General features: G+C 39.4%; 1 protein-coding gene across 1 annotated transcript in view; it reads right to left on the reverse strand.

The window, feature by feature from the left end:
* PDE1C (phosphodiesterase 1C) overlaps nucleotides 1-24,948 on the reverse strand; it is a 175,106-nt gene that overhangs the window by 37,309 nt on the left and 112,849 nt on the right. The window contains exons 3-9 of the mRNA XM_021540500.3: nucleotides 16,165-16,278; nucleotides 15,126-15,308; nucleotides 13,632-13,698; nucleotides 10,376-10,492; nucleotides 7,959-8,099; nucleotides 3,820-3,920; nucleotides 2,024-2,152 (exon numbers count right to left, since the gene is read on the reverse strand). Of these exons, the coding sequence (XP_021396175.2) occupies nucleotides 2,024-2,152; nucleotides 3,820-3,920; nucleotides 7,959-8,099; nucleotides 10,376-10,492; nucleotides 13,632-13,698; nucleotides 15,126-15,308; nucleotides 16,165-16,278 (852 nt within the window). The remainder of the gene's footprint in view (nucleotides 1-2,023; nucleotides 2,153-3,819; nucleotides 3,921-7,958; nucleotides 8,100-10,375; nucleotides 10,493-13,631; nucleotides 13,699-15,125; nucleotides 15,309-16,164; nucleotides 16,279-24,948) is intronic.

The raw sequence follows: 24,948 nt of genomic DNA on the forward strand, positions 1-24,948 counted from the left end.
GATTCACAAAATGCAGCAACTCAATTAATTTTCAAATATTTAATAAGCAACAGAGAAATATACATATTTCTCTGTCGAAGAAAAAAAAGTTCTTTAAGCACTAGCATTCAACTCTTTTCTTCTTGACTGTAGCCCAAAACTTCTCTACCATTCTCATCTGCTTTTCTTACAAAACTCATTTATTTTTCAACTGTGAAATGTGTCTACAATTTTCTATGTATCTTTCCTGAAAATACATTCCCGAATTAGATGACAGAATACCAAAAAGTTATAAAATCCACATAGATATCTAGGACTGCAGATCATCAGATCTTCATTTCTCAGTAATGTGAAAAAAAGAGTAAGAGCTCAGCTCAGAAAGGTACTTAAGAATTCCAAAAACATCACTTAGGCCTCTTGCAGAGGGAGATTTATCAGTCTACAAAAGTGAAGTTTAATTTGAGCATATCTTATTAGTTGCCCAAATCATCCTTCAATACTGAAGATCCTCCTTCTGAGTCTTAGAATGGGAAAACTCTGGGCTTCTTGAGTTTTACTTTTCAACATCTCAGATTTTGCTGAAGTCAGCTGATGTTTACAGTGCTTCCCAAATGTTTGCCTATGGGATTTTGTAGTGGCAGTCAAAAGAAAAAACATGTAGAAATCACAATGTTTTGGAATTACAGCACTTCCAGACAATGCCTTTTATTCTGCAGCACTGTTGTTTGATCACCAGCTTTGAGAGAGAACAAATAAGCAATCCGAAGCACTGAATATTTTTGCTCAAGCAGTTAAAATATTTTTTAAAGGATGGGTTAATCTTTGAAACTTTAGTTCTAAGCACATTGTATCAGCAGAACACACATATTGGCACTACAGAATCAATGAGAAGCATACTTATTTTGCTGCTCCATTAAAAAACATGTCTGTTCCTTGTAGACAGTGGCTCTAAGACTAATGTTTCTCATCACTTAGTTTCTTATGTTTTCTCACTAACATTAAACAAAGCAGTAATTCTCTGCCAGTATTTGATAAGGCATTTCCATCTGTACATAAAATAGATTTTTGACATTTCAGTGGAGATATTTTCTTTGTGTTCCTTATTTCTGCCCACCATGACACTATTATATATATTGGTGGGTAGAATTTTCAGGACAATCCTCCACAACATTGACTGAAATCAGCACTGTAAGTTCCTGTTGTTTGACTATAGGATCACATCACTGTCAACAAGTTGAAATAAATAGGAAACTCAGGCTAAACACATTAGCAAGCAGAGCCTTCACTGACCATTTTGGTAGAAGTCAGCCCCAGAGACAGGCTTATTTCCCCACATTTATATTAAAATTAAACAACTACTCAGCACTGTGTTACATTTAAGAATATGTAGATGGCACTGTGTGTCACACAAGATTTCACAAGCTGCTTCCTCTCCCATGAAAAAGACTATGGGGCTGGATCCTTCCTGTCTAGCACACTAGGCTATTTTTAAATTATCACCCCTTGAAAAACAGAAAACTCACATTTAACTGTCTGCTATTAGAAAGTTAATAATGGGCTCATTTTAGCACATAAATCATATATTTCATAAGGCTTATTTTAAATTACAGCTTCTTAAATCTCCTAAGTATATGTAGTAGACCTATGCTCCCTGGACTGGATTACGTTTTTCACTAAGTCCCATTTATAATTTCCAGACAGGAAGTGTTAAATTAGATAAAGGCTATATTTATCCTTTAGGACAAAGAAACAGCAGGCTAGCTTTACACTCAATTACTATACAAAGAGTGTCTCTGTGATACCTAATAATTATATGGGAGTCAACCCATGTATACTATAACTCATCACAAAGTCTAGTCTCACTATCAGAAGTGAAAATTGAAAGCAGGAATAAACAATACAAACACATTTTAAAGTTCTTTATCATGTAGTATAGAAAGACTAATATGTAATATACAATAATGCACATTGCTATTCAAACAAGGTCATACCAATCTGTGATAGTGCTGCAATATTCCTAGGCAGCCACCATGCTCATTTTTACCTCCAATCATCCTTTGAGAGATTAGATAAAATATTCATCTCTTCATCATCTTGCAAAAGACGATATGCCGCACTAACATGGTGATTTTCAAGTACAGACCGGTCATTATATAGAATGGCTGAGTCTGACCTAGCATTTAAAAGAAAACATAGGAAAGGTTGGTTTTGTCCTGTCTAAAGAGACTCAGAAGTTTTTTTCCCTTTAATCAGCTACAGCAATTAAGTCTATAGAATAGATATGAGCAATCTAAAGAACATTGCAAAATTTATTTCACCAGATGAGACTCACCTAACTGCCTTGTTACATACCTGAAAACAAGTGCTGAAAGCTGTGTGAGATATGTAAACTTAGACTAGAACCATGAGTCTTTTTCCTAGCTCTCATAGATGTCTCAATGACATCAAAATCTGACTGTACCCAAGTAAGGAATTGCAAGATGTGACTCAACATTGTTTCCAGAACAGCAAACTGGCTGTAGGTGAGAAATAATTAATCTGATTTTTGACATCTATGTGCTAGACTATGCTATCTGGAAAGGCAATTGCCAGTGGGACAGAGTAGGACCAAAGGTACTGCATGCCTGATTTTAAGCCCCAGAACAGAAATCTGTGATTGATGAATGGGTAAACTGGTCTGAAGACAAAGAAGTTAACAGCACCAGAGGGTGAATATGTTTAGTTACAGTTCTCACTCATATCTGCTTCACAGAAAGCAGTGTATGTTTTTATCCTCTGACACTTCACAACATCTGATGTTCAATGTTAGGAAAATTAAATTACGACAATCCTTCCTTGAATATTTTTACAAGTATTTGCCTGTATGTATAAAGTTGTAAGAAGAGTAGTGTGGCTTCACCCAGAATAGAGACAGAGACTTCTTTCTACATTCCCAGTCTTTACTGTATTTATGTGTGCTTTATCCTGGAAACCATTATTGATGCACAGCACGATTCAGCTAAAAAAAACTACAGACATCTATTTTAATTACAGACATGTCATCTAATTTAATTACAATGCATCTTAAAAATGCCCCAAGTGTGCATTGTAAGCCGAGGACAGTTAGAAATTTTGGCATTTCTACCAGTGTACTTCTGTTCTCAAATGATACACAGACATTGGATGTTCAATAATCACTGAAACTAGAAACTTCATAATCTTTGTACACTTCTGAATTTTGCTGCCATCTTCATCTTATTTTCCTCTCTTCCACCAACCCAAAAGCTTTATAAAATACACAGGTCCAGTCTAGTTTGTGATCAGTTAATTATGCACTAGCAATTTATGATGCTTTTAAAAAGTATTTCCCTGATTAGGCAGTGGTAAGCATATCCCCTTGCTGCAGGTGGGGTTTTCCACTAAAGTGAAAATAGTATGTGTAGTGTTCATGTTCACTGATGAATGCAACAAACATGGTTGAATGCTGATATTGTTTGAATCCTCAAATTCAACAGGAAGAAAACCTGAAAAATTACAATATCTCCTTCAAGACTTTATCTTTGTAAAAACACATCACTCTATACAGCCTTTTGTCTGTGAAAACTTTACATGGAAATATTTTTGGAACTTTCTTTTTCCTGGTTATTAATATGAAACAATGCTCTGGAATTTAGAATACACACATTCCATTGTGAATGTCTGAACAATAGAAAATTAAATGCAACCTGAGAAAGTTAACTTTCCTCCTGTAACACTTGAAAGCAGAAGTTCCTGCACTTTTCTAAAGTGGCTGTGCTGTTATTCTCCAGAGATTTTTCCCTTTATTTCCTGACCCTTCATCATGATTTACAGTTGCCTCACCTTGTCTGGATGTGAAAATTGTTGGTGGTTCCAGTGTGTTCATAGTCATGTATGGCAGCTGCAAAAATCATAGCGAAGATCTCCAGCTCTGTCAGCCAGTGCTGAAAAGAGATTACAGTACAATCAGGTAAGTTGTCCTTTTCTCAGGCTTTTGTCTTCTAAGGAAAGTTATTTATCCTCTGTTGACAGTCAGTGTTGCATGTCATTACCTTTCCCCTGAAGTCTGCCAGCTGTTTTAAAGCAAATTTCTCTGGCTGATACATAAAAGCCAAAACAGTGTTCATCCTGAACCTTCATCTAAATAAATTGAACTTCAGCAAAATTGTTTCAGGGGCTAATAAGGTTTAAGGCAGAGTAAGGGGAACTGTGCCCTTCTGAAAGAGCAATGTTTCAAGAAGAGAAACGAGGAAAACTCAAGAAAATCAAGGTTCATCAAGGGGAAATTAATATATATGCAGGTAAACACATACCACAAGTGTATGTATTTTCAGTTCAGTTTATTTGCATAGCAGAAACTCAGATATAGAAGAATATCACTATTTTCCAGAAAATTAAAAATATTTGTCAATCACTGAATCATGAAGAGAACAAGAAAGATAACCTCAAAAGATGTACATCTTGTTACTTATTTATAATTTTTAAAAACACTTTAAAAAGCCTGGAAATTTGTGGAATTTTTCCTAATTCCCTAGTCAAAGGCTTATGTTACAATGCTTAAGTCACTTTTGCCTTAGATTTATAAGTTATTCAGGTGGTTTTAATAATTTTTATCTGAGTCAAATTATTTTATTGTCTTGTTATCCATTGAAAAGGGGGAAAAGGAGTCAGAGGTTTTAGATACCATAGATGTTGTAAATATTTGTATGAAATGCTGAAACGTATTGCATTTAGAAGAAGACTTTACCACAGTGACTGCCAAATACTTCTGTAACACCTCACTGTCAACCTGCAAATGTTTTGACAGGCATTTATATACAAACTGCCTTTTAATTCAAGGCCCAGCAAAGGCACTAAGACATCCAGAATCTATTCTAGACATCTAGAGCTCAGAGGCCGCCACTAGTATGAAAAGCATGTGCAAAAAAGCAGAGCTAACACTGGGACTCTGCACACAGCAACCTGTCTAGCTCTTTATCTGTGTTTCACAGTCATCTCTGCATAATCAGTGAAGAATGGAGCAAGTCCCAGTATTAAAGATCCCCTTACATTAAATACATAGTTTGGTTTTGGGGGGTTCTTTCGGGTTTGGTTTTTTATTTCTTTTTAGTCTTCTACATTCTCTCTCTCAGAGGAAAAAAGTCCAAATTTCTCCATCGCTTACTCATGTATTTTCATGTCCTTCTATTTTTCTCTCTTTAAACACTTTCCTTGCTTTATTGCACTCAGAGACACCATAGGAAATCCCATTCAGCACTGTGCATCACAGGCTAGAACGAAATAGGAGTCGTTCACTCACATCTGAATTGTTGTTAAATGACTAACAGATCAAGAAGTAGCAAGATGGAAAAATAGGAAGTTCTGAACTACTAGGCTGGTCAGCTATATTTGGGCAGTGTTGTAATCCAGTAATCTTTTGGAGCATGAAAACTGCCCTTCTTCCATGGTTTGAGGGGAAAAAGGGAATCCATTTCCACCCCACCAGAATACAATTCACATTACTCAACATTGCACCTGTTCCTACTGACCACAGCTTGCAGTGCACTTTCAGTAGCTAATAGTCCTAAAAGCAACAGTGACCAATTTACTATCTCACAGGTGGTTTTGAGTAGGTAACTGTATTACCTGCAATTCTGACCTAAGTCCTTTTTACTTCAGTGTTGTGTGTTTTGCTTTGAATGCATCTTTGCTCCCTGTTCTCCCTAATCCCTATCCTTCCCCAGTTGCTAAATTTCCCAAGCCCTTCCCTAACCTCCTCCCTTCCAAGTTGCCAATCCTCCCTATCCCTACGCGTTTCTCCAGAGAGTTCTGTGTCTGTCCTGTTGCCCTTGACAGCCCATTCATTACTTTGTATTATTTCCCTCCTGTTTTCCCTGATAGGCTCATAAGCTATTTGCCCCACCTTACATTCCTCCCTTACCACATCCTCGTTGGTTCACTTTCCTACACCGCTACTCCTGAGCTGCTGTATAAAAACTTCTGTTCACTCCCACTCCCCCCACCTCCCCCAGTCTCGTTTGGGAGCCCATTTTGTTCTACTCCAAGACCCGTGTCATCGCTGTCTGTCCCTGCACTGGACTGGCCGATAACTGGGAATTGCAGAGCTCGCAGGAGGACGGTCGCGCTCCTGCCGCAGCCGCCCAGCACGCCTCGCCCGGTGCGCTGCAACACTTCTGGCACAATCAGAAGCAAGTGATACAAGTTCCATAAGGATCAGCCGATCTGAATCAGCTCTTGAGACAGATAGCACCCAACTCCTTCCAGATCCGCTTCTGATAAACAGTAGCATTTATTGCTCCAATTGCAGTGTGACTGCAATTCACAAATGCATTCTACATTCAACACAGGAAACTTGAGATGTTAACAGGAGGCTGTGGAGTGTGTGACTCCTCAAGGAAGATCATCCAGTTCTGGTTTCAGAATTGAAAGCAACACCTGTGTGGCAATCAAGGAACTGTAGAAATGCAGATCATGTGTACAAAACATTGTTCCCAAGTGTGAGCAACTCTACAGTTGTTGAAACTAGCCTAAAATACTTAGCAAGTGCTGCACTATGCCTTATTAGCTTGTACCTCTTTGTCCTATACTCCATCACCCAGTAGACACTAGTGGAAGCATTTTTTTGGGTTTGTTATTGAGCTGCACAGAAAAAGGTATCACCAGCATACAAGTATCAGCACAAGTGTCACAGACAGACAATTTTTATAGTGATTTTTTATAGCTGATCAAAGGTGCTCATTCCTGAGAGACAGTGTTAGAATTTGGTTGGGCTGAGGCACGTGGTTTTTCCTTATTTTTTTTTTTCAATAGTTCCAGATACAGAGTTTGTAATAATTGGGGAGTGTTCAAGAAGGCCTGAGCTGCAGTAAGAGCCTCAACATCTGCTGACCTGGGTTTGTGTGTCTGTTTTGCAATACAAAGACTCCATGACCGTGCAACTGCACACTGGTAAGTGAAAGGACCTCTGAGAAATGAAGTGCAATAGAACAGAATTACATGTATTCAAGTACCAGCCCCAAACAGAGCAATCACTGAATGGCCATGGTATAACAGGACATAATTGCTAAGCATTTAACAGATTAACCTCCTTTTCACTGTCACCTTTGCCTCTACACTTCTGCCAATGCAAGAGCAAGGGCAAATTAGATACATGGAAAAAAGTGAGGCAAATAATGTGTGGAAAAGATTGGCTCCCAGAATCAGACTAAAGATAATTCCTTTTTCTGGCTGCAGCAGTAACCAGGAGAAAGAAGAATAGATCCTTTGAACTTTCCTTGCTATTTATTCTCCCCAACCATGTAGACCTGCAACTTAATGAGCCTCCAGCTAAATCCAAACTGCAAGGGAATCACTTCACTCTGGAATCTGTCTTCCTTCAATTTCTCTAGTCCATCCTCAAATGTATTTCTGCTGTTTGTCTTGAGAGCCACTGTGGGAACTAAGTTTTTTTAAGCCCTCTGTCTATTCCTGGCATTGTTATCAGACTTCAGCTGTCTGTAGGTTTTGGTGCAAGCTAATCCAGATATTTTTGCTGTAGAGAAATGGATGGAGATCAGCATTTCCAGTTCCCAGCACTTGTTATGCTCAGATAAGTGGAATGAATTATCATTTGGATGTACTGTCTCCCTACCTTAAATTAAGAAGAAAGCTCAGACAATGCAATTCGTCAAATTAGGTTAAATGAATTCCAGTAAATGTGTGTTGGCAGATTCACACAGAAGATCTGTGGCAGAGTGAAAAACCAAGCTTGGCTTTCTCATTCATCCTCTCATACATCCTAACATAACTTTTAAAAGAATTATCAACAATGTCACGCTCTGTTCATAAATAATCCAAAGTATCTACCTTTATTAGTCCAGCTATATCAAATTAAGTGTGTCTAGAGTGTAAACAGGTTGTACTGTGGATAACCATTAACTCATTAATAAGCAGAAACTCTTGTAAACTCACTATATATTCAGGATGCCAAGTCTTTTACTTACCACAGTGCCTGTCTTGAAAAGGAGGTAATGGACTGTCTGTGAGACATCTGCAGCATGCATTAGGTTGTGATAAGGATTTTTGTGTTTACTGTAGCCAACCTCCAGAGCTTCAACAAAAGACACCAAGGCAGATATGGGAATCTAAATAAAGCAGCACAGATTTAAAGAAAGGAAAAAAAACCCACCCAAAAAAACCCCCCATCACCAAACAAACAAACAAAAAAACCCCAACCCCCCCCCAGTTTTAATGGCTAGCATTCAGACCAGGAGTATTTTGATAACAGGTTATGGCAGCATCTCTCTGGCCACAGAAAGCAATGCACAACTTTCCCAGGCATTGCCCTGGGGAAGGCTGTGAGAAGATCAAAGGAAAGAATGATAAACAATTCTGATCTTCACTTGCTGTACCTGTTGTTGTGAACATATGGAATATGTTATGGAGATTTGTTTACCAAAGGGTGGTTTCTTAATTGGCCAATGGTGATGGTGCTTAGATTGAAGGACCAATTGGGTTCATCTGTATCGTGACTGTCTGTAAGGTTTCTTAATAAGTATAGTATAATAAAAGTGATTGGCCAGCCTTCTGAGAAGCATGGAGTCAATGCTAATTATCACTCCTTTGCAGATGCCATGTTATGACAATAGGTTCTCAAAGAGTCATCTGTACTTTACAGACAAACAAAATGCTAGAACTTTTGAAATAGTCACTCGAGAGAGAAAATTAATTCAGGTTACTACTTCAAATTGTTTTTTCCATCCATAATTACATTACATGTGAATCCTTCTCACAAATAAATACACAGAAATAAGTATATTATGAAATTTTGTCTGGAGCCCACATAGAGTATCAAAAGTAACAGCAACCACTGGATTGATTGCCAGGGAGAAATATTTCCAAATAGATTGCAAGCAACTACCTGTTATCTTCACAATCCACTGGAATCTATCTCTGCTTTACTACTCACAGTTAGGACTTTCTAATGAAACACATGATCTAGCAAATCTTAGATAGTCTCAGAGGACTATAGTTTATCAGACCTCTGGGTTTTTCATAGCAAAATCCAACCTGCCCATCCTATGGGATTGCCATGTTTTTCTGACTTCAAGAGTAACTGCAATTACCTGACAAAATGCAATTCAGGGGATTTGTAGAAAGGAGACTATGCAGGTGGTAATGTATATAACTGACAACATGGGTTGTCCAGTTCCATCTGCTCAGACAGCAAACACATTAAATGATAAGATTTCCATATAAAAGATCATTGCTCCTCTTAGGTACATACAAACAGAGGATGCAGATTTAAGCAGACATCTTGATGTCTCATCAGGCATACGTAGTTCCTGAAAAATTATGGTATCTAGGCATCTGTAAACTCTTTCCAGCTGAAGTGAGTGGGAAACCCTGGGAAATGGAAATGTCAACAGTGGAAGAGATGGCAGAGTATCTGTGTGGCGTGAGTGGTCAAGAAACAGATGGCAATGTTTCCTCTTCAAAGTTGGAGGAAACCTCTGTAACAATTACAAAATTATAGAATAGTTTGGGATGGAAGGGACTTTTAAAAGTCGCCTAGTCAACCTGCTCTGCAATGAACAGGGACATGTTCAACTAGACCAGTTTTCTCAGTGTCCAGTCTGATCTTGGGTGGTAGGGATGGGGCACCTACCACCTCTCTGGGCAACATTTTCCAGTTTTTCACCACTCTCACTATAAGAAAATCTTCCTTATATCTAGTTCAAATCTATCCTATTTTAGTTTAAAATCATTAGCCCTTGTCCTACTGCTAAAAAGTTTCCCCCCATTTTTCTTGTAGGTCCCCATCAAGTACCAGAAGGCTGCAATGAACAATCCACAGAATCTTCTCTTCTTCAGGCTTAAAAGCATTATCTCTGTTGGCCTTTCCTCAGAGGAAAGGTGCTTCAGCCCTCTGATAATTTCTGTGTCCCTCCTCTACAATGGCTCCAATAGTCCATGTCTTTCCTGTGCTGAGACCTCCAGACCTGGATGATCTGGATGCAGTACTACAAATGGGGTCTTATGAGAACAGAGTTGGAGTAGAATCACTCCTTTGACCTGCTGTCCAATATAATTGGGATGAATTTGAATTTGTTTTCATATTCTCCTGTTCTCTTTTGTGCCTGCATGCTTGAGGGTCCTATGAAGCTCAGGAAAATTACACCATCATTCTCAGAGGAGCAAATGCAGTATTTCTAATGGATTTCATTTGGAACCCCACTTAGTTCATGGCAATTGACAGTACTACTTAAATCACATCTGGTTTTGCTTATTAGGGAAGGTGCAATGTTCACAAATTCTTCAAAGATCACTAAAATTGCATTTTTAATTGAAAATAGCAGGATGAGAGGGAAGTTGAAAAAAATTCAAGATGAATGAAGATAGGCATCTTCTAACTACTGACCTTGAAATGGTTGATCAGATCATAGCGTGTGAGAAGTTCATAGAAAATGAATTTCAGTGCATGATCTCCACTGGCATCATTTAGTGCAAATACATCAAAGGACCACTTGTCTACATTCTGCAAGAGGAGGTAGAAAAAACAGTTAATATGGTCATAATTTTTACCGTGATCATTTAATTTCTTCACTTTCTCTACAATTTGAGAATTCCAGTAGTGATAGAAAGGTATTATTTATTTTTCAATAAATTCTTCATAATCAATTTAACCAATGAATAAGTATCAGTACACTTATTAGTACTGTGTGACTTCTGTTTAAGAAGCTTCCATTAAGAACATGTATGCTGTTTGTTTATTCTAAACATGGCAATTCTCTACACTGGAATTTAATCACCAAAAGATGAATCCTAAAAGATAAAAACCCTGATTTGCTTTAGTACCTGAGATATTGAGATGGTCCTCTTTGGGCTGATGTGATATATTAAGTGCTAACAATTATACAAAATTCCTACCTTTATAACAGAAGAATAAATATCTAATTCCATTTGAGACAGTTACAGTCAACTGTAAATTATATACTAGTGTTTCAGGTTGGCCACTCAAGAGATCAAGGAGGGGAAATTCACTTCTCAGCTCCTACATCTAAAGTTTAAGGTCTAACCTTCTTGCAGAAGTTTGAGTTTGAATCTCAAATGTTAGGGAAGGCTGTGGGAGATGACAGCATTCATTATCTAGCAAGAGATTAAGAGAAACACTGATTTTTTTCTAAATGCTCAGTGTCATAGCTTCCTGTATCTTCTTAACCTTAGGGACTTGGTATATAAGTCAACAAGCAAATTCAGGAATAGATGTTATTCTGCTCAACATTACTGGAAGGCATGACATTTTTGTAGCCACAGATAAGCAGAAATCTATACTACAGACATTGTGACTACAGGTTCTGTGTTCATTAACTGTATATTTGCTAGCCTAGAAAATATTCCTGTCATGGCATGGGCATCAGAAAAGGGTGAAAAATTCAATTGAAAACCATGTAACTCCTTCAGCAGTAATTAATGTGAAGTTCTGTCTGTAGCACTAGACTGATGAACAGAAGATCATTACAGCATACTCTGTAAACATGTCTATATGAATGGTTTGTATAGCCACTATTCAAATGAAAGACAAGGCTGATTGTCCTTTTATGGCAACCAGTCATATCTTCACCCCATGTCATACAGAAAGGCAACAGATTACTGTAGTAGAAAAATTAGTATAAAATATATAGAGAGAAAGATGTATATAAATTCATATAAAATATATAGTGAGAAAGCCCTCAAAAAAAAAAAAAAGCCAAACTTCTCATCCACTGAAAATGTGAGACAGATTATACATCTAGAACTTGCACTGCTACAACCTTCATTTTTTTGCAGAAGCTGCAGTATTTCATTATTTTTAAAACCAACGTCTGTCACAAAGCTGTGATTCCACAGCTTTGGGTTATTAAGTGCAGATGTCCTCTTGACCACAGCAGCAAAAATGAGAATTTGTAGTTAAAAAATAAGCTTATTTTGACTTCATTTCATCTCAATCCTTGTCCTTATTAGCATGACTCTGAGGAGAATGTTAATTATGGCAATCCAGAACAGCTGAAGATGTGTGTGTATTGTACACTCCTACACCCTTTTGTGTGCTTAAGTCATCAGGTCATTTTATGGAGCACACTAAGCAGTCAGGTTGCTGTGAAGGTTTTTTAATTGACCTTACTGTGCTGAAGCAAGCAACAAAATACATCATTTTCAATGGAGGAGATGGAACTGAGAAATTTCAGATGAAATATGGTTTTTAAGACAGAAGACTTCACAGAATCATAGAATATGCTGAGTGGAAAGGACCCACAAGGTTCATAAAACCCACATCCCCAAGAATCACACCATGTGCCTGAGAGCATTGTCCAAAAGCTTCTTGAACTCCATTAGGCTTGGTGCTGTGACCACTTTGCTAGGGAGACTGTTTTGATTTCTTCAAAGTAACTCCCATTTCAACCAAATCCATTACCAAACCCAAAAACATCCAGGCAAAGAAATGTTCTCAAAACAGTTTTGGAAAAAAAAAATTCTAGAGTGCACAATGACCAGGTAGATGTTTTTTCTCTCTGAGCAAAATTAGTCAATGACTTTGCTGTTATTGGTTTGTTTTAATTTATTCTAACACAATCACTTCTTTTTACAACCTAATCATTTGAAAACATAGAAAAAAGGGAGGAATTCCATAAGGCTTAAGTCAATTGAGAGTAGGTGATGGGTCTTCAACTGTCTTGTTGCTGCTGAGGAACTCATTATAGTGCCATTATAGATATCTTCGCTCATACACTACTATGGAGTGTAGTTGCAAAAGAACAACGAATTTACATTCCATTTCAGGAGTGAAGCTAGCACTAGTCAACATGCAGTTGTAAAAAGGTGTGGGTGGATACTTTGATTCTGTATATGGAGGGCATGTTTGATCATTCTTCTTGCAATTCCTCCACATCTTTTGATGAGTTCTACTATTAAAAATGAAAAGGACAGCCTAACTGCAAATATTTCCAGTGTGGAGAAATGCTGCAAGATGTCTTAATGAGTTTTATACTTAATACCCCTGTGTATTGCTCCATTCTATCACCTTTTTCCACCATTGCATGGCATGGTTGAACCACATGTAACATGTAATCTGCAAGGCTGCTGTGTAGGCAGTTAGTTGTCAACTTCTGTTTGTAGTCTTGACAATTTCTTCCTAAGTCAAGAATCTTGCAATTCCCCATGGATTGAACCATTGTTTATTTTTCAGACTACTTCTGACTAACTGTTTTCACTCTGAAACCTCAAAACTCACAGAAGGGTCCATTTTCATAAAGTGATTGTCACTTTTAATACCTGAAGCTGAACAATGCAAGAAATTTCCTTCTCTCACAGCAACAGATCCTTTCCCTTCTCCATCTCTCTCCATCTGTGTTTTCTTTCTTCCTTGTGAAATGTTGTGAGTGATTCCTAAATCTTCATTTTAATAACTATATTGCAACCTTCACAACCTGAAAATGACCACAGTCTTGAACTTCACTCTTTCTTTTATTGAAAGGGTAATCCCTTAGGCCAGTTAAAAGATTAATGTATGTGAACTAACTGAATGTCAGAGAGAAAAAAAGACCAACTATTAAGACCCCCCCTTATCATGTCAAATATCACAGTTTTATTTTGATGCTTTGTACAGACCCCCCTTCACCACATTTTATTTGGATTACCTTTAGCACTCCAATTACAGCTGGTGGGTAGCTCAAGCCGACCATATTTGAAGTACGCCTGTACATTCTACCAAGATGAGATAGATAAAGCAACACATAAATAGAATTAAATGAAACAAAACAAAAAATCAACAATACTCATAAAACAACAGACCATTACAGGATACTTCATTTAGCCCAGAAAACCCTAACTGGAATATGGACCTTTTTTCCTTCCATTTTGTTCCTAACTTGCCGAATATTCTTGATACTATTCTTATTGTATAGCTTACTTTGAGATTGTACACTCCCCAGTATCTCATAGCTTGGTTACTGAGCTGAACATGACAAAGAATTTGCCAGTACCAAGTCTTCATCAAATGGAAAGGCTACACTCGACTAAACAAAATATTCCCCATTTTCCATTGCACATAACTATAACTGACCTTTCAATTCCCTTAGTCCTTGCTGGTCCACATGCAAGCTAATTCTGAGTGTACTTCAGAAACCATTTGTATGAAATTAATCAATGCCAGTGTGATACAGCTGCTACTTTTGTCTGCATGTTTTCAAGATTAGTATAAAACCTTTTAGGTGTTTGCCATGTGCGTGTGTTTCAGGGAGTGAGAGAAAAAGAACAAGGCAATAATCAACATCTTTAACCATATTAAACAAAGTATGCACTGTACCAAATTTTAAACTTGATTATAAAGTATACTTTAAACAAATTATAAAGTATGTACAAGTTTTTGAAATTGTTATAAAATTACACCAGAGATCTGAGAGCTGCTGTCCTTCAGGCCGTCCAAAGAATGCTGACAGCTTCACATGTTCCAGCCCTCCTTCTGGCTTAAACAAAGAAGGTCAGTGAAGAGTGGAAGTGAGTCCAAATTGAAATGAATGAATGTTTTAAAGGGTTAAAAAAGTAAAATCAGTTTTAGCAACATGTTGTGATGTAAATCACAAGAGGGAAGTCTGAGAGGACTCAATGGCTTTTTGAAATCCTCTCTGAGCTCCAAAATTTTCACATGAATTTTGATCTATAGTTAGCTCCAGTAATAATATGGTAAAGGACTTTGTTTTTTATCTTAGAACTTTGTAAGAAATACTAGACCACGGAAGTAAATGGAAGCAAGGGAGAGTTTAATCTGTCCAAATTTTAAATGCTGTCACTCCTGACCTAGGACTATACAGAAGTGTATATTGTCCATCAGAATTATACTGATTGTGCTATTACATCTGTACTATAGTAAGAACAGAGGAGTAGGTGCTGTTTCAGTTTGCAATCTTTTACTAAATCCCAGGTTTTTAGGTGTTATCCATATCCGTGTAGAAACATTAACAGAAGCACATTAAAATGTTCTTCATTCAGCAGTCTTCTACTAGTCCTCTGAAGTCTTCTGGTCTAAGGTACTCTTCTCCACCTCCTGTCACTGTGTCATCACATACTATAGGTGAAATCTGCAGCACCTGGGTAGATAGTAGGTAGAATAAAGTAATTTAATGACACTTAACCTTTCCACAAATATCCCAGCTTGCACTGCATGGACAATACTCCTGAAGCGGGGTTTTTCCTCAGTCCTTTTGAGCATCATCCCCATTTGCCGTGTGAAGGTAGAAGCCAACCAGTCACGGACCTCTGAGGGCAGAGAGTCAGACTGGATATCACTGAGGTCATCTTCTGTGTCCAGTAAACGCCTAGAAGGATGAGGAAACAGAAGGGCAAACAGAGTTCCTTAGAGAGCACTACAAGATTATTAAAAAAGAAACTCACATATATTCTAATTAAAGCAGCTGTTAAAAGTCTTTGATACATCAGCCCTAATAAAACACACTAGTACAAGTCTTCAATGGTTTGTTTATTCTCTTACGTACTTACATTTCAGATTGTGGAACTCACTACGAAGCTGAGAAACAAGAAGTATCAGCCTTCTGAAGCACAACTACATGATCATCTACTGACTTTACATCTTCAGCTCATCAATATTTCTGAACTTTCTGCCTTTCAGAGGTAATTTATGGTCATTTCTAGGAATTTCTAGCCTCTGAGCTAGAAACATACAGTCCTCTCCTCTCCCATTCTGGTCATCTGTGTTGATTCCAAAAGTGCATTAAGCACTGGGAAAATGGCATGTAACCAAGATGGGGGAACTCCTCTGCAATGTCTTACCAGTCTACCTCTGTCATGAGTAATTTTTTTTTTTTTTTAATTTCAAAGACATCATACAAGTGAAAAATTTAACATAATTCAGAAGAAATAGTTGAGTAGAAATTTAGAAAGTGTCAGGAAAAGTAGGATGCAATGACTATGAAAATGTTTCTCTGAAAAAAAAGTGAATTACATTTATAATTGGTTTTGATTTCCTTCCCTTTTTCAGGAAATTTAACCTTTTAAATGAAGGACTGAAGATCTGTTCTACACAGAATATGATATTCTAATGATTAAAACCATATTGTCTATGAGTAATAAATCTTGGCTCAACTAACTTTCACAACTGACATGTAAATTACAACTGGTGTTAGATATGAGTGCTGATCTCTGTAGTTAGCTCACCTAGTTTCATCAATGTATACTGACTCAAGAACAGTTGCCGCATATTCCAAATTCTTCTTTAGATCTACAACCGAAGCTTCTCCTCTCTCTAATTGCTTTAACAAAGACCATAATCTAAAGAAAAGGAAAACAAAAATCTGATTAGTATAAAGCAAAATAGGTTGAGAGTGAGTGTCGGTTCCAAGGATGAGACCTTGCATATGCCTTGACAGGTGAGAACTTTTGGAAGTCTACAAGTTTTTTGAAGCTTTTTTCATGTTGATACATGAAATCAACAAAAATTACTTTTCAAAGATCAGTTACAATGATGCTAGGCAAATATATGTAATTCCGTGGGTTATCACAGAATCATACAATCATAGAATGATAGGATATGCTGAGTTGGAAGGGACCCATCATGTCACTGAGTCCAACCTCTAACCCTTTACAGGACACACAAAGAATCACAACATATGCCTGAGACCAGTGCCCAAAGGCTTCTGAACTCGGACTCCTTAAGTCCTGTCACTAGTTGTGAGAGGGAAGAGATCAGTATCCACCCCTCCACTTCCCCTCAAGAGAATGTTGAAGACTGCAATGAGGTGTCCCCTTGGTCTCCTCTTTTCCAGTCTGAACAGATCATGTGGTCTCAGTCACTCCTTATAAGGCTTCCCCTCCAGATCTTTCATCATACTAGTGAACCTTCTATGGACATTTTCTAATAGTTTAATATCTTGCACATAGTATTCAAGGTGAGGCCATACCAGTGCAGAGCAGGGCAGGACAACTTCTTCCATGAATCAGCTGTCTGTTCCCTACTCAAAACTGAAATAAGTGAAAATAGAAATTACTTAAAATTTAACACAGGAGCTAAGAAAGGAAAATTTCAATTCAGCCATAAGAGGGAACTTCTTGAATAGTATCTGTTAACAAATGACTGTTATTCCTAATGATGATGTACACATCCAAAACTCTATTAGAGTATACTTAGAAACACTATTGTGAAAATACCATACAAGGTTAGGAAATGCTATATTTTTTATTAAATCAAGCAGCCACCATACATCTCATGTATATTAAACAGAACTCTCTACTTTCACATCTGAACAGTAAGCATTGCTTCATATGCCTCCTCGTTTCTTCATATCTGCAGCTATGACCACTTAACTAGCTAGCAGAAACATTGTACACAAGCCACAGCAGTCAGTTTTACAGAAAGAACATGACCTTTGGGTCTTTCTGACTTTTACTTAATTTATATAATTAGCTGGCAGCTTTATGCTGCAACTCATTCAAAACTCATGTTCAATAATAGCACAGTGAGTAATGATTGCTTCATGGAATAACATTCTTCATTGAAGATTATGCAAAGTACTATGTGGATCAATAATTTAGAAAAATAGAAGTAGTATGTTTCTCACACCATCATGTAAGAAAATTACAGTGTTTTTGACTTACCATACATTATCTCTAACTATTTATTTATTGATTTATTGAGTCACAGCAGATACTCCCAATTAATTGTACCAAATGAGAGCCTGGTGATAGTTTGCCTTTAATGTATTCCATGTAACTGTTTTTTTTTTTAATAATCCTAAATGGACTGAACGGAATCCAGGAAATTTTATTAGCTGAAAAATTCTGCTTCAAGGTGGCTGAAATAATTTTGAAATTCAATCAAATTCACCTGTGGCCCTTAGGAACATGGTTGGGCGAGAGCTTGGCAGTGCTGGGTTAACAGTTGACTCAATGATCTTAGCAGTCAACTCTAAGATCAACTCATTTGTGGTAACATTCATTTGAGAGCCAGCTCAAACAGCTTAAAAAAAAAAAAAAAAAAAAAGTAAAACCAACAACAAACTTTATAAATCAACAAAATAGTAACCAGAAGTAGACCTGACTGCATAAAACCTGGCTTCAGTATACACACACAAAAAGTTTGGAAAATAAGCATGTGCTGAACTGAAAGACAAACCCTGCCTTCTGATCTTAAGTACATTCCTTGCTCTTCTCTGGAAAATCACCATAATTACTGGTAAGAGTCTTACTAAGTTTAAGAAGCAGTGAACCATATCAAAGAATTCCTACACAGAAATAGGCATGCGTTTGCCATCTCACTATAATGTACAAACTTGATAAATCTGATACTCTGAGAATCATATCAGAGTTAGAGAGCATGTGCTGACTATCTAAGCACATGGAGGGTCTGACAGATGCCCTACAACAGTATCTGTCTGCCTGTTGAGGTGTAAAAAACCTGTAAATCAGGATATTTAACACAGGATATTTAACACTGTCCAAAAGTATTCATGTGCAGTAGTTTCAGTCAGCTGGGTGGACACAGGTCTCCGCAGTTTTCATAGCAAATCCCTGAAACACATTCCAAGAGAGGATTGGTGGGAGAGGTACAGCATACACAGGCAGTAACCTATAAGATCACTACCTCTTTTTACAACAGTCAGCAGGTATTATTCATTCCACAGTCTGTTGCATCTTAATGTAAGGCTCTGCATACATATATCATGTTTTCACTGAAGAAAAGATACAGCCTAGAAAGCCAGCTCATGTAGTAATACTCAAAATGAAACTAAAAATAGAGTAACTGGTAGCCTGTGATACAATGAATTTTTATTAGGCTGGATAGCTATCTTCTGTCACTACTTTTGTATACAAAAAAAATGCAAGTCACAACATTCAGAGGAAATAAAAACATGTGCAAAGAGCAAACACACAGTACTGCTACACTGGCATATTTAATCCAAAAAATTAATATGCAATTTCCCAAGTAATTGCTTTGCCTTCTTCATATTTCCTGAAATATCCTTCTTCCTTTGAATAAAAATACAAACATTAAACATTTTAAATAATCTGTTATTTTTATTATTATTAGAAGCATGAAAACACAACAATGATAAGTTCAGTGGCCTTAGCAGTATGATAAAAAGCTTGTTTCAACTCATCTTGAATGGAACTTGAAAGAACGTTGAGATAAACTTTTGACAACATTATTCAACTTTAAGTGAAATTAAATAGTTTAGGTTTTCACTTCCTATTTCTAAATTCCTTTATGCCTATCAAAGGAAGTCCTGCACTGGAAACTTTAGCAAACTTTGGCTTACTGAATGATTTTCAATAAAACATCAGCCTAGGAACTTCCTCAGTGCCAGGTCCTGTGAATGATCATTGTCTCCCTGTCCTGCTATTAAGAACTCTAAAGGATGTGCACTCCTCCAATGTGCAAACACCTCCTCATTCTCACTTTCTGAACTTTGGTAACTGAGAAAATATAAGCAGTTAAAAGGATTGGCCATGCTTTGGGTTTTTTTAATTCAAGACAACTGCTTCACCTAGCACAAACTTTTTATAGAAATCAGGTACACAGATGCTTATGGAAGTCACTGGGGATGGATATCAATCATAAACCACCTGTCTGTCAGTCATATACTTCCTCAGGGAAGTGTGTATTGCCTCTTTGATGTGCCTTCTCCCACTAGTGAGAGAAATGAGCCAGGAGATTATCTTAGGTGGTCATTGTGGCTTCAGAAGGCTAAGATGAGGTGAGATGACTCATTCCACTGAATAAATGTGAGAGCTGAACAAGGATAAATTTCAGATGTGGGAGAGAAAGGAAGGCTGCTATATTTTTTTTTCACAACCAACAATCTTCTAATCAGTATTTCCCAAAACAAGCCTTCCTGTTGGCAGAGTAGTTCTTTTTGAGTTCTTTTAGTGTGAATTACTTTTTTGAGGAAAGTGTTCAAGTACAATAAAGTTATTGAATTTGTTGACAATGACATCCAAAGATGACAAATGTTATCTTCGAGAATTAAGCACTTTCAAACCACTGTTGACTTTTATAGAAAAAAAACCTCCATTATAACACATCAGACACAAAGCTAACAATTTTTAATTTGCATCTTTAAAAATAGGTACTGGAAAGAAACTGTCAATAAATATATTTAATATAAAATAAATTGATAATATATGATACATATAATAAAATCACATAAAATAAGATCACTTTCCCTGGACTTAGGAGAGCAGACTGGCATCTTTGGGGACCTATGTCATAGAGTCCCCTGTGGTAGAGCCCTTGTGAGCAGAGGGGCACTGGCTAATATTCAAGGATCTCTTCCTCCAAGCTCAGAAATTATGTGTCTCAACGAAACAACATAAGGCAAAATGCCAAAAGGTATCCATATATGGATAAAGAGCTACTGAGCACCTCAAAGATAAAAAAAAGAGGTTTACAGAAAGTAGAAACAAAGACAAGCTAAAGCCCAGTTAGAATTGAGTCTAGACAGAGATGTCAAAGACAATAGAAATAACTTCTATAAGTATCTTGATAACAAAAAAATGACTAGGGATAATGTGGGCCCTTTCTATAAAGAAGTGAGTACTATCCTGGCTACCTGGATAAGCCTGGAATATGGAGAAGACTGAGATTCTAAATTAATTTTATGCCTCAGTCTTCCATAGCAAGTGCTCCAGACACCCTGCCCAAGTCATGAAAGGAAAATACAAGGAATGTGAGAATGAGGACCCCAATCCCACTGTAGGAGGGTGTCCTGGTTTGTAACATAAGCTTGTATTCTATTTGCCATCTGTTGGAGGTTGGGAAGGTTTGTTATCTCTTCCAAGAACAATGGTTTGCTCTGAAGAGGTAATCGTCTGTTAATGGGCCATTGACTGACTCACTGCAGGCCTGGTAATGTAACACCATCCCATTGTGAGATGCTCCACCCAGAGGGGGAAGCCAAGCACTCTTTTATTGTATAAAGGGGTACCTTTTGGGAGACAGAGCAGCTTGCTCTCTCTTTGCAGGATTCCCAGAGAAGCAGCTCCTTCGGCGGGACTCCCAAGAGAAGCGGCCGGAGCGCGGTGAGGCGGCGGCGGTGGAGCTCGGAGGCGGCCCCGGTGCAGAAGAAGATCGGCCCAACTGCCACCAGATCTTCAGAGAAAACTATACCCTTCTAAAGATCACCACTTCAGCTACAATTCATCAGCCACTGCAAGAAGAGCAGCTATCATTTCAGCCGGACTGCTACCAACACCCCGAATCCTCAGGTTGTGGACTTTATCACTAGTTTTGTTTGTACCAATTGCATTTGCCTTTTTAAATTGTTATCTACTTTTCTCCTAGTAAAGAATTGTTACTCCCATTCCCATATCTTTGCCTGAAAGCCTTTTAATTTAAAAATCCTAGTAATTCGGAGGGAGGGGGCTTACCTTCTCCATTGCACAGGAGGCTTTTGCCCTCCTTCACAGACTCCTGTCTTGTCAAACCAAGACAGATTTTGGCGCATCAATGTGAGGCACGAGGGCATTGAGAGGGAAAAAGGATTAACAGTTCTTAAGTAATTTGTTTTTTGTTGTGTGTAGAAACATCTTAAGCATCACCATGTGGTCTAGTTTACCTTGGTTTGGGTGGCATGTGATCGTAGCTATACTTTTCCCATTTGCAAACCCTTATCTAAAAATGGGTCCTATAACTAAGGCTACGGTGTCTGTTATCAAGTTTGGCTTCTAGGTTAATTGGGTGAGGAATTAATGGATTTTTAATTTCCTCTGGAATGCAGGTACATGGATTCATAGTTATCACACACTAACTGTATGTTTTTGGGGTTACTTTAATAACGGTACCTACTGCGAGGAAATAGCACCTGGGGAAACTTTCTCCCAACCTTTTAACCATCTTTTTGGGTCTGCTCCACCAGTTCTCAAAGTGTTAAGATACTCTCTAAGTGCTAATAATATCATACAATGGGTGGTGTTGCTGATAGGCCTGTTATATTTAGCACTCAGAGATAAGGGAAGATTAACCTGGATAACTACCCTCACACCTACACCAGAGGCTAGGTATGCTTCTGCAGAACCTGACACTGCCCCAGAGACTCGAGATGCTGCTGTTCCAGAGCCTGACCCTGCCCCACAGCCCACCTCAGAAATGAACCACCCAGATTGGGTGAGGGTTCTGGTTAAGGAGATACGAGAGATGCTGAAGGAGTGCATTTCCCCAGCTGGTGAGAAACAGGCCCTTTGCCTTGAGGAGGGACAGTCTAATAGTACAGCTGTGGAACCCACAGATGTTACAACTGTCTGGGTTCCAGCTGAACCACAAAGGCAGTCACGGTCAGCAGCAGTTGCCCTGGTAGAAACAAGGAAGTCTAAGGTGAAAGCAGAGCACCCTGCAGATAGGGACAGGAATGGAGGAACCTCACAACCCACAGGGGACCCAGAGATTGCTATCATCACCGAGTCCCTGACGTACGAAAGTCTTCGTAATCTGCATAAAGAGGGTGTGAGGCTTATACTACTTGGTTACTCCGGGTTTAGGATCTTATGGGTACAGACGTGCAACTGGACAGTGGGGAGGCAAGGAACTTGAGACCCTTGACCCGATTTTGATCATATTTTTGTAAGGGAACCAGGGTCCCTTTCTCTCTGGGAGTGGCTCTTAATGAGTGTCAGGGAGAGGTTTGTCCACAGAGAGAGAATGCAGGAGCACCATCATAGAATGCGCTGGAAGACCCTCGAGGAAGGGATCCAACAGCTGAGGGAAGTGGCAGTATTGGAGGTACTCTTTGGGAGGGATGGATGACACAATAATGACCCCGACAAGGTCAGGTGTACAAGACAAATGCTGTGGAGTCTAGCAAATCTTGGGCCATCTCAATACACCACCTTCATTGCAACAATCAATGCTGACGCTCACCGGGAGACAGTGGGCTCTGTTGCCAACAAACTTAGGAATTATGAGAGTATGATTAATGGCCCAATGCAGGCTCATATCTCAGCTGTGATTAAGGAGTTTAAAGAGGAGATGAGGGAGGAGATAAAGAAGGTTAATACAGCACCCGTGAGAGTCACAGGCCCCAGAATCAGCGCCCAACAATCCCCAGCTAGAGAGAGAGGGTACACCCCAAGGGCTAATCTGTGGTTCTTCCTGCGTGACCATGGGGAAGACATGGGGAGGTGGGATGGGAAACCCACTTCTGTCCTGGCAGCACGGGTCCGTCAGCTCAAGGAGGGAAACTCTAACCGGGGGAGTTCCACCAAAGTGAAGGTAGCCTCAACCTCCCGTGACCAAGCTTGTGGGTATGATCTGTCAGACCCCCTTGAAGGGACCTCTAGTATGTATGCCCAGGAAAGGAATAATAACCAGTGTTAGAGGGGCCCTGTCTCTAGCCAGGGAGAGGCACGGGAAAACCGGATCTTCTGGACAGTGTGGATCCGATGGCCTGGCACATCAGAGCCACAAAAATATGATGCTTTAGTTGATACTGGTGCACAGTGTACTCTGATACCATTGGGACATGTGGGGGCAGAGCCTGTTTCCATTGCTGGTGTGACAGGGGGATCACAACAATTGACTCTGGTGGAAGCCGAGGTGAGCCTGACTGGGAAGGAGTGGAAGAAACATCCTATAGTGACTGGCCCAGATGCTCCGTGTATCCTAGGCATAGAATTCCTCTGGAAGGGATATTACAAAGACCCAAAGGGACTCAGGTGGGCTTTTGGAATAGCCGCTGTAGAGGCAGAAGACATTAAGCAATTGAACACCTTGCCTGGACTGTCAGAAAACCCCTCTGCAGTAGGACTCCTAAGGGTGGAAGAACAACGCGTGCCAATTGCGACCTCGACAGTGCACCGCCGTCAGTATCAGACGGATCAAGATGCCGTGATCCCCATCCACAAAATGATTCGGGAGCTGGAGAGCCAAGGGGTGGTCAGCAAAACCCACTCACCCTTCAACAGCCCCATCTGGCCTGTGCGCAAATCTGACAAAGAATGGAGATTGACTGTGGACTATCGTGGCTTAAATGAAGTGACTCCACCGCTGAGCGCTGCTGTACCGGACATTCTGGAACTCCAGTACGAGCTGGAGTCCAAGGCAGCAAAGTGGTATGCCACCATTGATATTGCTAATGCGTTTTTCTCCATTCCTCTGGCAGCAGAATGCAGGCCTCAGTTTGCTTTCACCTGGAGGGGCGTGCAGTACACCAGGAACCGACTGCCCCAGGGGTGGAAACACAGCCCCACCATCTGCCATGGACTGATCCAGACTGCACTAGAAAAGGGTGAGGCTCCAGAACACCTGCAATACATTGATGACATCATTGTGTGGGGGAGCACAGTGGCAGAAGTGTTTGAGAAAGGTGAGAGGATCATCCAGATACTACTAGAAGCTGGCTTTGCCATCAAGAAGAGCAAAGTCAAGGGACCTGCCCGAGAGATCCAGTTCCTGGGAGTGAAATGGCAAGATGGACGGCGCAGATTCCCACTGAGGTCATCAACAAGATCACAGCTATGTCCCCACCAACCAGCAAAAAGGAAACACAAGCTTTCCTGGGTGCCATAGGTTTCTGGAGAATGCACATTCCTGAGTATAGCCAGATTGTGAGCCCTCTTTATCTGGTTACCCGAAAGAAGAATGATTTCCACTGGGGCCCTGAGCAGCAACAAGCCTTCACCCAGATCAAGCAGGAGATCGCTCATGCTGTAGCCCTTGGCCCAGTCAGAACGGGACCAGAGGTCAAGAATGTGCTCTACTCTGCAGCCGGGAACCATGGGTTGTCCTGGAGCCTTTGGCAGAAAGTGCCTGGGGAGACTCGAGGCCGACCACTGGGATTCTGGAGCCGAAGTTACAGAGGGTCTGAAGCCAACTACACTCCCACAGAGAAGGAAATCTTGGCTGCCTTTAAAGGAGTCCAAGCTGCCTCGGAGGTAATTGGCACAGAAGCACAACTCCTCCTGGCACCCCGACTACCGATGCTGGGGTGGATGTTTAAAGGAAAGGTTCCT

This window comes from Lonchura striata, chromosome 1 (assembly GCF_046129695.1).
Source record: "Lonchura striata isolate bLonStr1 chromosome 1, bLonStr1.mat, whole genome shotgun sequence".
In the NCBI taxonomy this organism is placed as follows: domain Eukaryota; kingdom Metazoa; phylum Chordata; class Aves; order Passeriformes; family Estrildidae; genus Lonchura; species Lonchura striata.